This window comes from Rutidosis leptorrhynchoides, chromosome 2 (genome assembly GCF_046630445.1).
Source record: "Rutidosis leptorrhynchoides isolate AG116_Rl617_1_P2 chromosome 2, CSIRO_AGI_Rlap_v1, whole genome shotgun sequence".
Classification (NCBI taxonomy): Eukaryota; Viridiplantae; Streptophyta; class Magnoliopsida; order Asterales; family Asteraceae; genus Rutidosis; species Rutidosis leptorrhynchoides.
Window position 1 is genome coordinate 708,925,503 of NC_092334.1, and position 14,890 is coordinate 708,940,392.

Below are 14,890 nucleotides of genomic sequence, written 5' to 3' on the forward strand. Positions count from 1 at the left end.
TTGAAGTTAGAAATACTTTAAAAATCCTTAAATGCTTCGAGGACCTTTCCGGTTTAAAAGTCAACCTTCGTAAAAGTTGTGTCTATGGCATTGGAACCTCTCGGGAAGAACTCAATAATCTTGCTTCTTGGTTCGGGCAAAGAAGGAACCTTTCCTTTTAACTACCAGGGTTTGCCGATTAGTGCCAATCTAAGACTTCACCAAAATTGGTCACCCATTTTTTATAAATTCAAGAAACGTTTATCCGATTGGGGAGAAAAATATATATCCTTTGGAGGTAGACTTACCCTTATTAAATCCGTCTTAACTAGTCTCATACTTTATTACTTTTCACTCTTCAAAGCACCTTTCGGTGTCATCAAGGAACTAGAAGGTATGCGTCGTGTATTTTTTTTTAGGGTGGGTCTCTTGATGAAAAAAAGATGGCTTGGGTAAATTGGAATCAAATCTCACTACCATATGATTTGGGAGGTCTTAATGTAAGCTCTTTAATATTTAAAAATCTTTCTCTTTTAACAAAATGGTGGTGGAAATTTTACACTAATCATGACTCATTATGGTCTCGGGTTATTAAAAGTATCTATGGTGAAAACGCGGGCTTGAATTGCACTTCTACTTTAAATGGTAGATATCAAAGAAAATTTTCGGGAAGAACATGGTTTAATATCATCAACATCAAATAAAGCCTAACCAAGTTAAGGTTTGATATCTCTAATGCTTTTTTTAAAGTTTTAGGTAAAGGAAACGAGACCTCATTTTGGAATGATGTTTGGTGTGGCGAGATGATGCTAAAAGATTCCTATCCGAAGCTATATCGCCTAAAAACCGACAAGAATGTTTCAATCGCTGCTCGAGTTAAACGTGTACAAGCTGACGCTTGATATTGCTCTATTTATACACGTTTTATCTCGCAATATCTCCCTCATTTCATTCAGTTTTGAGGATCATTGGGCCTGAAAGTTGTTTATTTGCGCAAAAGTGTCGGTTCAAGGCTTAAAGCTCAAATTATTGTAAAATTGACCAAAACCTAGCCTATTTAGTGAACCAAAGTGCAGGGCATGATTCAAAGTGGAAAGGGATTGCAAAATGGGCAATTCCAAGTGAAAAATGATGATTTTGGAAGTGCAGTGCAGTGGTGCGGCGCATCAGACTCAAAATGCGGTGCACCTTAACACTAAAAAGCCAAATTTTAAATTCAGAACTTGAAGATCAAAATTTTAGTTATAAGGTGCGGCGCACCTGCCTTATGGAGCGGCGCACCTCGCTGTTTTTAGGCAGAATTTTTGGCAACTATAAATGGATGAGATAGGGTTTCAAGGGGAGAGAGCTGCAGTTTTTAGCACGATTTTCATCATCAAGCCTTAATTTCATCATCAAGAAGGAGATTAAGGCTAAGCAAAAGTTCAAGCAATCATATCATTATATCTATCTAGTTTTGTCATTTGGGTTATAATCTCCACCTTTATTTCTCTAATTTTGAATTGAATACTTGTAATAGATTAATATGATGTTTATTTGTATTTCAATGCTTATGATTAGTGTAATCTTAGCCATGCATGGCTGATTTGATTGTGTTTGCTTATCTATGAATCTCTAGTGTAAGGATTTGCCCTAAATTTATTGATTGAAGTTGTTTGAATGAAATACATGAGCAAGTGTTATTGTGTTAGCTATGAGGTCCATTGCTATGCATTGTTTTAGGCTTTAATTTGAATACATAGATTGTGTAGCTCTCTTGGTGATTTGAGAAGTGAATCAATTTGTGCTTCAACACTTTAAGTGATCTAGACAACTAAATTGGGAATTTCAAGTGATTGTGTTCTTAGTTTAGGTTGGTTTTCAATTAGACTTTAGTCAACATAGTGGTGTTTGATTTTCTTAAGTGATTTTGATAGTTTAAGGATTTTAAGTGATTTCAACCCAAGCATAATCTCAATAACCGCTCTTACTTTTTTTTTTTTTTTTTTTTTTTTTTTTTTTTTTTTTTTTTTACTTGACTTGATCTTAGAATACAATGCTTATGTGAGTTTGCAAAGTGTAATTTGGTAGTAATGCTAAATATGTAATAGTTCAACAACTAATAAGATAGCAAATTGGGTAAAACGGAGCAATCCAAGCATAGAGATGATTTGGTAAGTGAACACTACTTAGTTAATTGATTTAGTTCTCAATATTTAGTTAGTTGCTACTTGTTGCTAGTTTTAATTTTTAAGTTTAAAGTTTGTTTACTTGTGCACATTTTAGTTGTTAATTAAAATCAATCAAAACCCCTAATCAAACAAACCCTCAACGATTAATAGTTTCAATTATTCGACTTACACCGCTCTCTTGGGACGAACTTGAAACGAATACTTGCATAAAAGTTCTATAATAACCGGATCTTAAGTGCACGTTAGTTGTGTGTGCTTATTCGTAGTGTTTGAATCTTGTATAAATTTGAGGGTAATTGATGTATTATTCCACACGCATCAACACTGTATTCACGTGGAATTGGATTTCAACACCAAAATGGAGGGCTGAAACAGAACTAAATTCACTTGAACAAGTAGTTTCAAACTTCCATTTTTCGAAATAAGAAAAGGACGAATGGTCCTGGAAATTTTCAAATAATGGGGTATATTCTTCGATCTCTCTTCTACGCGTACTGTTCGAAATATCAACTGTAAATTACCAAATCCCAGATCCAACACTTTTAAATTCACTTCTGTCCCAAAAATTCAGAATCTTCATTTGGCAAGCGAAGCAAAATAAGCTGCCCGTGAGAATAGAACTTGACAAAAAAGGTATTGATCTCCATTCAACATGATGCCCGGTCTACGACGATGATCTAGCAGCTTCATCATACACTCATCACTTGCAAGAAATCAACGGAACTATGGGATAGAATACGAAAATGGTGGAACCTTGACACCCTAAACATATCGAGTCTTACGGATCTATCCAAAGGTGAAATTAATAAGTTCAAATCATCGTGGAGTGCTAAAGCTTGGCAAGCTATTGTATGGACTACTAGCTACTATATATGGAAAAATCGTAATGATCATGTCTTTAGAAAAAGCACCATGAGTATCTCGAAAATCGCTGTTGAGATCCAATCAAAAACCTTCGATTGGTTTTGTGCTCGGGGAAAAATTAAGGACCTAGATTGGACGACTTGGCTTTCCAACCCAAGCTTTTATGCATCACGTCCAACTATCAAAGAAGGAATTGGCTAATTAGTAGGTTTTTGCTCCAATCCTCCTAATTTCTTGGTTTCGGATCTAAATGGGTTCGGTTTCAAGTGCTTTGTCGTTGATTTTTCAGCACTGTTCTTATTCCTAATCCAGCTTGTCTTTTCAAGTACGTTCCATACCTTGACAATTTGGTGCGATCTGGGCTTTTTCCCTGCTAAAATATGCGCTCTTCACCGTCCTTCTGGACCGAGACACACTGTTTTCTTTTATGTTTTAAGTGTATAGGTCACAAGCTTTTATCATAGCATAATTTTTCCATATCTGTATAATTTATCCGTCCCATAATAAGTGTCCTGTTTGACTTTTCAGGATCTTACTTCTATGATTTTGACGTCTAATAATTTTGTTTGTGTTATATAATATTTGATGAAACTTATATCAATGAAAACACATTTTAAAACCGAATCCATTCATATAAGTTTCATCAAATACTATATAACACAAATAAAAATATTTGAAATCAAATCTTTAAAAGCAAGACCATGAAAAGTCTAACAGGACACTTACGGAGGGAGTATTTTATATCGAGTTAAGCTTAGTATAGGTGTTTGGGCTAGTCGAGATTGTATATGGGCTTCGGGCCTGAATTTGTAATCCTTTTATATTTAATAAAATTGTTTGACTTTAAAAAAATAATAATAAAAAAATAAAAAAATAAAAAAATAAAATAAAAAAAATAAAAATAAAAAACTAGCTCTTAACTCACGTTCAACATTAATTCTGTCAAACCTATTACTTTCCACTAACTACATTTTAATTAATACCATTCACTAAATATAGTGCTAATTAAATATTAAATCAAACTTCCTAACTATAAACACATTAAAATGTTTAAGATGTCTATATCAAAATTATTATTATTATTATTATTATTATTATTATTATTATTATTATTATTACTGAGTAAATGCTTTTTACTATTCACTTGATTATTTAATTAAAAAAGGTATTTTCGTTCAGACCCGGTTTAGTAGTCTTTGACAAACTACAAGGAACCCGCATAATTTATATTTATATTTATATTTATATTATACACCTATATCTAAAGGGGGATGATTCTCACACACACTTTTTTGATCCTCACACACCAATTGAATATTATTAGAAGAGCAAAATGTTAAAATAGGTGTGTGAGGATCAAAAAAATGTGTGTGAGAATCATCCCCTATATCTAAAAGGTAAAGGGGAAATGAATAGTACTATCCCTTTTTCACTTTCCACAAAATTAACCCGTAACTTTCACTAAAACACAAATCGAACCCCCACTTTATACGTATATTTTCTCCCAAATTTTACAAGCTTAACCCCCTAACTTTTATTAGAATACAAATCGAACTCCCACTTTACTAACTTTTTTTTTTCCTAATATTCAATTTTCACAAACTTAACCCCTAACTTTTATTAAAATACAAATCGAACCCACACTTTATACGTAAATTTTTTTCAAATTTCACAAACTTAACCCACTAACTTTTATTAAAATACAAATCGAACCCCCACTTTACTAACTTTTTTTTTTTAAATAAAACCCGAACGCTAAAAGAAGCAACTTTCACAAAAGGAACAACCCTTCAATGTTATGTCGAAAAAAATTCTTTTTTACAAAATAGATCAAGACTTTTTTTAACTCGCATTCAAAACGGAGCCCCCGGCGCGAAGCGAGTGCTCCACAACTAGTACTATCTAAAAGACAAAACACTATTTCACTATTCATCAATAGTAACCAGTGGCATTTCCTTCATTTCACTTTTTTTTTGTCGCCAACGATAAAAGAAGTAACTTTCGCAAAAGAACCAACCCTTCAATGTTACCAAAAGATGTCGAAAAAATTTTCAATGTTAGATGTCGAAAAAAATTCTTTTTTACAAAATAGATCAAGACTTTTTTTTTAACTCGCATTCAAAACGGAGCTCCCGGCGCGAAGCGAGGGCTCCACAACTAGTTATATCTAATAATTATCACGTGATTCATGGGATCTAAAAAGAATAAAGAAACAATTTGAAGTGATTGAATAAAGTCAATAAACCATTAAACTTTAGAAAAATAAAGAATACGAAGCAGTACAAGTTTGACACCATCTTTATATATGTCGTGTTGACACTACCCTTTTTTTCGTACCCTTCAAAAGAACCAATTATTTACCCATAAGTAAACTATAGACCAATTTAGTAATAGTAATCAATGATTATCCACTTTTTCAGATTTTGGTTTGCTTTTTATTTATTAGTTTCGAATTGAGTTGCATACAGCTGTGTGACCGAATCCTACTGTCTTGCTTGTTGTATCTTGTTTATCAACTTTCACCTCTCTTTTATTTCTACCATAGCTAGATGTCTCATTTTTACTTTTTTATCGTGGCAAAGATGATTTTTTTTTCAAATAATATATATTTACATACATATACATATGCAAACAACCTTCCAATTTGTAATTGAGATAGGACGACTCATTTTCAACTATAAAAATTTAGCATCAAAAAATTCAGTCATTGGAGAATTCGCAGTAGAAGATAACAGGAGATGAAAACAGGGATAAGAAAATGCAGTTACCAAACACATATATATATATACTACTCGTATAAGAATGAGTAAATGGTAAGTTTCTTAATTATCCGTGTAGGGAAATTAAAACGTTCATACGTAATGCAAACAGCCTTAATTTACGAAAAGTAAAAAGGTGTGAATAAAGTGGTACCTAAAAACAAATGAACTTTGAATATAAAATATACTAGGGGCGCCCATGATCGGCGTGCCCATTGAATTGAATTGAATTGAATTATATTAAAAGGTTCAACTTTAGTAAAAGGTCTTTTTCACCTTTCATATGTTGCTTTATAGTTTAAGTTTATACGGAGTATAGAAGTATTTCACAAACACTGAAAAGGTTGATGACATTGGTGACTAAGTTTCAAACAATCAAACGTGAAACTCCATACGGAAAGGCCATGTCCAGGCTTTAGAAAATGATACAACAACAATAACAACAACAACAATATCCAATCCCGCACTTGCGGGATATGAGGGAGGTGAGATGTAGACAATCATTCCTCTACCGTAGCGTATAAGAGAGGTCATTTCTCTAACCATGAGTCAAGAAAAAATTCTCCACTCCATACGGAAACTCCATATGATATATGTATGTATATATATATATATATATAAAAGTGATCGAACGCAAAAGTGTGAGGTTAAAGTGAACACAAACGAAAGGGGAATGCGTACTGGATTTTAAATATGTGTAGTGCAAAAGCTAGTTACCAAAAGGCTGGTTAATTTTTGACTGGGTTCTTGTGTATGCATATGATTTACTTTAAAAAAAATGGACATGACTTGAAACTCTATACGGGGCTTTTATTGGAATTTGCCCATTAACCGATAGCAATCTCCAATGTGTGTAGTTCGGTTAATAACAGTCTAAGTTAATTCAGTTAAAGTGGTTAATAAGTATATATATATGAGTAATTTGATTAACCATTTACCGGCTAAAAAAATTCATGAAGTTGTGCCTAGAACTATATAAACTAACATTTCGATATAAAAGTACGTTTTAGTCTCATATATTTATTCAAAATAAAAGTAAATCAACGTTGTTTACACTCAAAAGGCATGCATAAAGACAAAAATAACTATAAAAATATTTTCTCGTAGAATTTTGAAGAGTTGAAATATCTTCAAACTTCAATGTTCATCCATCCAAGAGTCATCAATGCAAGTGTCTTTCATTAGTACGTGTTTTTCTCTTTGGTACTCGCAACTTTACTTTCTCCTCCTTCTCTCAACCGTTCTTGATTTTGTTTTTAGGGGTTCTAATTTTGATAAGAACGTATGTGATTTTATAACAAGAATTTGTTGAAACTTAATTGGTTCATGGTATTTACGGCATTACAATCTCCTATATTTAACTCCTTATTATCTTTTCTAAACTTAACATTTGGAACATATATTAAGTATAAATGACTAAATGTAATGGAATATTTATATGTTTTACTATTTATGTTGAATGGTAACGTTTAGTCGTTTATCATCACATATCTATTTTTGACATGTTTTACTTGAGTAGTATTTTTTAACATAATTAAAAAATGTTTTTGTAAACTATATCTTGTTTTAAACTGATACATAAGTGTAAAGTACTATTTTCGGAGTAACTGAACCTGAAAAAAAAAAAAAAAAAAAAAAAATTAAAAACGCCCACCGTGGGGCTCGAACCCACGACCACAAGGTTAAGAGCCTTGCGCTCTACCAACTGAGCTAGACGGGCTAGTTGGTTGATGTCGAAACAAAAATTAATTATACCAATAAATTAATAACAGAGAGAATTATTATCACCATTTCAATTTAGTGCTCAGTAATATATGAGTTTTAACAAAAAATAAAAATAAAAAATAAAAAAAAAATTGTTACCAACTTAATTTAAGAAAAAAAGAAACCTTATTTTTTACCAGCTAATAGGAATGTAAAAATGAGTTTATATAATGTGTAATGTGGGTGGATTTATCAAAAAAAACTTGTTGGACATATCCATCACCCATATAATGATTTAGATATAATATGAAATTCTTGTCATAAAGACTTTGTGAAAATTCAATAATCTCACAAGACCAAAAAACTGATGAAGCCTAAACCCAGCTCAAAAATGAAAAACCAACTTACTTCAAATAATCTCAAGAATTATATTTTCTTTTGGTGCCTCTGGAGACTAGAAAACAACATTTATACATGTTTGCTACTCTTACCTTCAAAAAAAACCTTTTCAAACAACATATTTATACTAAACCACTCGAAACACGTTTATTTTACTTGACCACATGCCACAGTCACAAGATGTCTATTTCGTGTCACCGATAAGGTTTAATTAACCAGAAAACCAACCAGAACTTAAAAATCCATTACCACACGCATTACCCTAATCACCTGATAGACATAATGACATGGTAACCATCTAGGCTCAAGTTTAGTTTTTGATTATTTGCTTCCAAATCTATAATACACCATTATAATAAGTATTCTTCTTACGATACATAATACACATCAAGGTAGCCATTATAAATGAACTGGGAGTCTGCAATGGGAATGTGCGGTACAAGCTCGAAAATTCAAAGCTTATCTCCAGTTCTCGAACTAGAAACCTTTATGAGGGCCTACGACATATCTCATTACACTTAACATCCATCTGTTAAAATACACAAAAAGGTTAGAAATAACAAGTGGGCCGGTTAGGCAACAACTGATGATGAATAATTTTTTCCGTAGTGAAATGTGTTGGGTCATGTTGGGTTGAAATGAAATGCTTCTTGTCGAACGAAAAATATTACTAATAATTGGCTTGAAATGCCTTGCAGTCGTTACAGTTTTCTATTGGTAAAATGCATTTTCTGATATATAACGAGACAAATCAGGAGGATGAATGATATATCCAATATAAATTACCTCGACACCATCATACTGGAACCGAACCACAAAGGTGCAAGTGCAGTTCTCATTATCATGCATCTGCCTTTCAACCTTTGTAACATGTGCATCAGAATAAAGCGCGTGATCTTCGTTTGCCTGAGCGTTACCAACAAAATAAACAAACTATTAGAGGAGCCTTGATACACAAGCAGATAAAGAAATTTCAGCCCATTTGTTGAAAAACAGGTGATTTGGGTTGTATTTTATTGGTGACGAGTCAACCAACCCGTTTTGACCTGCAACCCCACCCATTTGCCCAACTTAGAGTAACTAAGAGCATAGCAACCAACAAAAGGAAAGAAAAATATAGACCGTACCCTGTAGCATAGCACAAGATCACCAATGTTGACCTTGTCACATTCTGAAGCCACCAACGGGATTGACCGCTCACGAAGTTGCGTTCTTACGTTCACCCACTCATCTTCATCAGGACTAAAACCAGAAAATCTCACACGAACTTCCTGTAACGAAAATGAAACATATGCATGAGATTCTTTGATATGCATAAAACCTCCATAATAATTTTATCAAAAAAAAAAAGTTATTAATAAGGTATAGTTCTTGTGTTGACACACTAATTTGACGAAGAGTGTTCCAGATTACCCCAATTAAATGTGATCTCTTTCTTATCATATTATAGATAAAATTGCCAAATTTTGACTCATTACTCAACCCAACTGACCCTCCCATTAAGCCACTTCGACCCATAACCATACTGTGAATAATTGTAATAACAAAATCTTACGAGCTCGCCACTGTGCATAATCCTAAAGGTCATGAATTGAGCAACGTCAAACCTGTAAAGTTGACAGATAATATGCAAACGTATTTCAGAAATCGAGCAAGTCATAGCCATTTTAGAAGATGTTTTTTCAGAATCATTGCATGTATTTAATGTTACTCACCAAGCACAATCCTTTGATGAAATAGCTTCATACATCAAATCTGAAAGTTCAGCAACTCTTTGAGCTGTCGAATCAAGATTTAAATGTCAGATTTTAAATATTCTTTAAATCATGTATAGATTTCTTTCTTAGATGTCTTCATTCAGGCTTGTAATTGGTTCAAAAACCAAAACAGTGCACATTGAAGTTACATTAGAAGCGTATCTTTTTATTTAAATGCTCAAAAACAAATACAGAAAATTTTGATTAAAAATAAAGAACCTTTAGGCTTTTTAAGCTTTTCAGCTTCGGCCCATGCTTCTGACTTGGCAACAAATTTTTTCAGAGCATTTGGTGAAGAGTTTATGATTGGAAGCTTCTTTGTTACTGCATCAGCCAAGCTTTTACTCTTAACTTTTGCAAATGTTTGTCTATCAAGGAACCAGTTGTGTACCTATTTACGGAAAACAAAATGCAGGTCATTAGGTAGTAGATAACCAAGGTTAGGGCGTTAACGGGTTTATAGAGAGAAATCAAGATTGCTAAGATTTTGTAACAGGTGGATTCATTAGACCCAGTTAGAGTGATATGGAAGATTACCAATTGTATCGGTACTAAACTTATTCGATTAAACCACACCTCATATATCAGTAAAGATATACAACTAACCTGATCCCATGATACAGTTGATTTTCCATTTCTGTTATCCGAGCGGCTTCATACGAGATAAAAGGATTAGTATAATGACGTAAGCTAATGGAACTACCATCTTGAAGTCAAAATCCTTTCATTCGGAATTACTCGGCGAGTTCACGGTTATTGCAGCTAGGGGAGTACTCGGTCAAACTCAGTCAAACACGGTCAAAACTCGGAAAATAGGTCAAAACTCGGTAAAATTCGGGATTATTTGCAAAATCGGTCAAAACTCGGTCAGAATCTATCAAAGTCAAAATTGATCAACATCCGAGTACTCCCGAGTTTCTACTCCTTCAAAAATCCCGACCGAGTACTCCTTTAGTAACGATTTTTGCAACCTTGCCTCAAACTTTACCTGAACTTGGTTGCGAGTTCTTCACAGTGCTCCTGCTGTTGTAGTTCATCACCTCGTTTCTTGTATAAGTGTTCCATTTCCAGTACCTGCCGAATGAAGAGAGCAGAAGGTGTTATCCATCTGATATTTAACATTAATAATAATAAGGTATTTTTAAAAGACCCACATTAAAGAAGAAAACTGAGCCAACTTGGCACTTGATTAATAATCAAACATAATTCAGATATAGAAGTATGTGTGAAATGTTCGTTAGACACACTCTGCTCCGGTTCCGGTCAATTATAGGCAACTGTCAAACAGATTAAATTTCATATGCAAGTCAATAGTTCTACATTGCTTCACCATACAATCTTACAACCTTGTCCAACTCTGCAACTTACGAGCAGTAACAGATCTTTAACAAAGTCTTAATTAAGATGTAAAAACAATATATTCATGTATGTATTTGTATCAGCTCCTATAACTTTATAAAATCTAATTTGGTTATGTAAATTATTTAATTACAGAGTTTAGGCTGCATATCACATTTGAAATTTAACAATAAACATAAACATAGTATCTTACATCAAAGCTCATTTTATTAAAAACAGAAAAGTACTTTATCATTCTATCTCACAAAAAATAAACAAACAAGTTCACAACTTTACTAATCAACAACAACAACAACAACAACAAAACCCAATCCCACATGTGTAGGGTATGGGGGAGGTGAGACGTAGACAATCCTTCCTCTACCCTAGAATAAAGAGAAGTCATTTCTCCTCCCGAGTGAAAACACTCCAAGGCTAGAGAAAGTCTTCCCTCTCTATGTTCGACGGATAGACAGATTGATTCTATGGGGACCTCCGGCCCAAAAAATAAAAAAAAATAAAAAAAAAATAAAAAAAGTTAAAAAATAAAAAATAAAAAATAAAAATAAAATAATAATAATAATAATAATAATAATAAAATAAAAATAAATAAATAAATAAATAAAAATAAAAATAAAATTATATATATATATATATATATATATATATATATATATATATATATAATACAACATAAATGAAAAAAGGAAACGCCATGAAAATGGTAGAGTCAAATTTTCATGGGTTTTAAATCATGCCTGGAGTTCACTTTAGGCTCTAAGCGGTAGTTACATCGCCAATAGATCGACGTGAGTTGTTCATTCACTTAATAGAGCCGTAAAAAAAAAAAAAAAAAAAATGCCATGCGGAGCTCAAACCTAATGAAGAGAAGCTACACTAAAAGAGCAATAAACAAATATGAACATATACAAACAACCATGAACACACATAAACATGCATAACTACATACATACATGGGGCAAACCTACGTACATACCTACATGCACACAAACACGCATACATACGTACCAACATACCTACATACGCATACATACATATATACATGCATACATACATAAATATATACAAGCATACAAGCATGCATGCATACATACATACCTTAACATACCTCACAAATGCGTGTATGCATGCATACATACATACATACATACATACATACATACATACATACATACACAGCTACATACAACATCCCTACCTAAGCAACATAAAGCAAACATTTATGCACACAAACAAACAAACAAACATAAACATACATACCTAGAAACCTACATACCTACATACCCATACAACCATACAAACACAGAAAAATATACATAAGAATACAAAAATCACTGTACAGGGGGAAAACATACATACATAGACAATCGTACATAGAACACAATAGCAGAAGACACATACGCCCCTACCCACATACCTACTTAGATCTACTCGTCTAATCTAATTCTAGCCCTCCACGCATTCCTATCAGAAGTCATGTCCTCGGTCAATAAAAGCTCCTTCAAGTCGAGCTTTATTCTATCCTCCCACCTACGAGTAGGTCTACCCCTTCTCCTTACACCGTCAACCGTAAGTGCCTCTACCCTCCTAACAGGGGCAGTAAGAGGTCGCCTCTTCACGTGTCCAAACCATCGAAGTCGTTCCTTTCTTAGTTTATCGATGATGCTTCTAATATTCAGGTTCTCCCTAAAAACACTATTTGGAATCATATCCAACATGGTTTTGCCGCATGTCCACCTAAGCATCCTCATCTCTGCCACCTCCATCCTTCTCTCTTGCGCCTTCGTCATTGGCCAACACTCTGATCCATATAACATGGCCGGTCTAATTGCCACCTTAAAGAATTTCCCTTTCAGCTTAAGGGGATCTTCTTGTCGCATAAGACTCCAGTCGCCGCTCTCCACTTCAGCCACCCTACTTTAATACGGTGCGATACGTCTTCATCTATCCTTCCCGATTTGTGGAGCACCGAACCTAGGTATCTAAACGAAGTTTGTGGATGCAAGATATGGTCTCCAATACAGATGTTCACTCCATCGTCTAGTTCATCGTTGTTCCTATCGAAATCACATCTAAGGTATTCCGTTTTTTTGTCTACTAATATGTAGCCCATTACTTTCTAAGGCCACCCTCCATTGCTCAAGTCTTCTATTAAGCTCATCCTTAGATTCAGAAACAAGCACAATATCATCAGCAAAAACCAAGCACCAAGGAATACACTCTTGTATTCCTCGAGAAAGCTCGTCAAGGATCAAAGCGAAAAGAAAAGGGCTAAGGGCCGATCCCTGATGCAGACCTACTTCTATTGGGAAAACTTCAGTATTTCCCACCGGCGTTCGAACGCAGGACTTCGCACCTTCGTACATATCCCTAATAACACTAATATATCTACTCGGGATACTTCTACCATTAAGAGTCCTCCAAATCAAGTTTCGTGGGACGCAATCGTAGGCCTTTTCCAAGTCTAGGAAAATCATCTCTAGGTTCTTTTGCTTTTCTCTATACTTCTCCATCAGGTTCCTAATAATATGGATTGCCTCTATCGAGGAGCGCCCTGGCATGAAACCAAATTGGTTATCCGAAACATTTGTTTCGCATCGAAGTCTAGTCTCAATCACTCTCTCCCAAAGCTTCATAGTATGACTAAGTAGTTTTATGCCTCTATAATTACCGCAAATTTGAGCATCCCCTTGTTCTTATAGATGGGAATAGTCTCGCTCAGTCTCCATTCCATAGGCATTTTAGCGCTTCGAAACGTCATGTTGAAAAGGCAAGTCAGCCACCTAACACCGTCGTCGCCAAGGCACCGCCACGCCTCAATGGGGATCTGGTCCGGTCCCACAGCTTTATTTCTCCCCATCGTTCGTAATGCCGATCGTACTTCCTCTTGGTTGATCCCCTCACAATCCATGTTGTTCTGGTGTTGTTCTAAATCAGAGTCTTGCAGATCTTCGAGACGCTCGGGTCTTCCTCCAATGAAAAGGGAAGAGAAATATCCTTCCCATCTTTTCCTAATTTCGTCTTCCTTTACCAAAGTTTGACCAGCTTCATTTTTGATAAACTTGATGTTATCTAGATCCCTACGCCTTCGCTCCCTAGCTTTTGCTATCCTGTAGATATCATTGGCTCCCTAACTTTACTAATCGTTTCGGCATATTTAAGCAAATGCAGAACATCAAACAGAGACTGAAATTAAAAAATGAAAAGATCGAAAGTCAACAACTATAATCGAAAAATGTACTAATTACATATACATGTACATATATTATGTATGCGATATGATATAGATGTTGATGAATACATTATAGCAATTGATTGATGAATACATTATAGCAAAATGGTAATAAAATATACCTCAGAGAGTGTAAATTCAGAAACATTTTCAATTTCATCAGTTTCCATTATCACTTCTTCAATTTGATGATTCTGATGATCAATTTGATGAACTGAAAACGAAAAAGTCAGTAATTAAAACTGCGTTCAAGTGGATTTTGAGGTGAATTTTAAACCGAAATCAAACTAGAATTAAATTAGGGTTTTTGTTTTTGGTTTTATATATGGAATCTAAGTATTATTAAGTATATAAGAGTGAAAGTGTTTCGATGAATGAGGTATGTATCGAAACTATCAAACTGTCACTATCGCTTGTTTTAGAATTTTGAAGAATTTTGACTTTTAGTTTTCAACCTTAGACCAATTGCAATTCTTCAATTCTTTAACATACATTTTTCCTGCCATGTAAGCTTTACATCAGTACAAATACTTTAACATTTTTTTCACATTCTTTTAATTAAACACTCACTATCATAAACTTCACCACCTCACTTTACTCATTTTTAATTATTATTTAAAACGTTAAATATAAATATAAATAACATTTATAAACTAAAAAAAAAAT

The 14,890-nt window shown here is 33.9% G+C and overlaps 1 protein-coding gene and 1 non-coding gene across 2 annotated transcripts; both read right to left on the reverse strand.

Annotated features, from left to right (window-relative positions):
- Positions 1-7,420: 7,420 nt before the first annotated feature.
- Positions 7,421-7,493, reverse strand: TRNAK-CUU (transfer RNA lysine (anticodon CUU)). The gene has a single exon. It is a non-coding gene; the product is annotated as a tRNA-Lys (tRNA).
- A 727-nt stretch (positions 7,494-8,220) lies between these two features.
- LOC139894182 (protein SAWADEE HOMEODOMAIN HOMOLOG 1) lies at positions 8,221-14,553 on the reverse strand. Its single transcript, XM_071877390.1, has 9 exons — positions 14,347-14,553; positions 10,622-10,707; positions 10,240-10,285; positions 9,853-10,024; positions 9,592-9,655; positions 9,432-9,483; positions 9,004-9,147; positions 8,663-8,782; positions 8,221-8,405 (listed from the first exon to the last, which is right to left on the reverse strand). The coding sequence occupies exons 1-9, from the start codon at positions 14,392-14,394 to the stop codon at positions 8,364-8,366; spliced, it is 774 nt and encodes a 257-aa protein (XP_071733491.1). The 5' UTR covers positions 14,395-14,553; the 3' UTR covers positions 8,221-8,363.
- Positions 14,554-14,890: the final 337 nt, after the last annotated feature.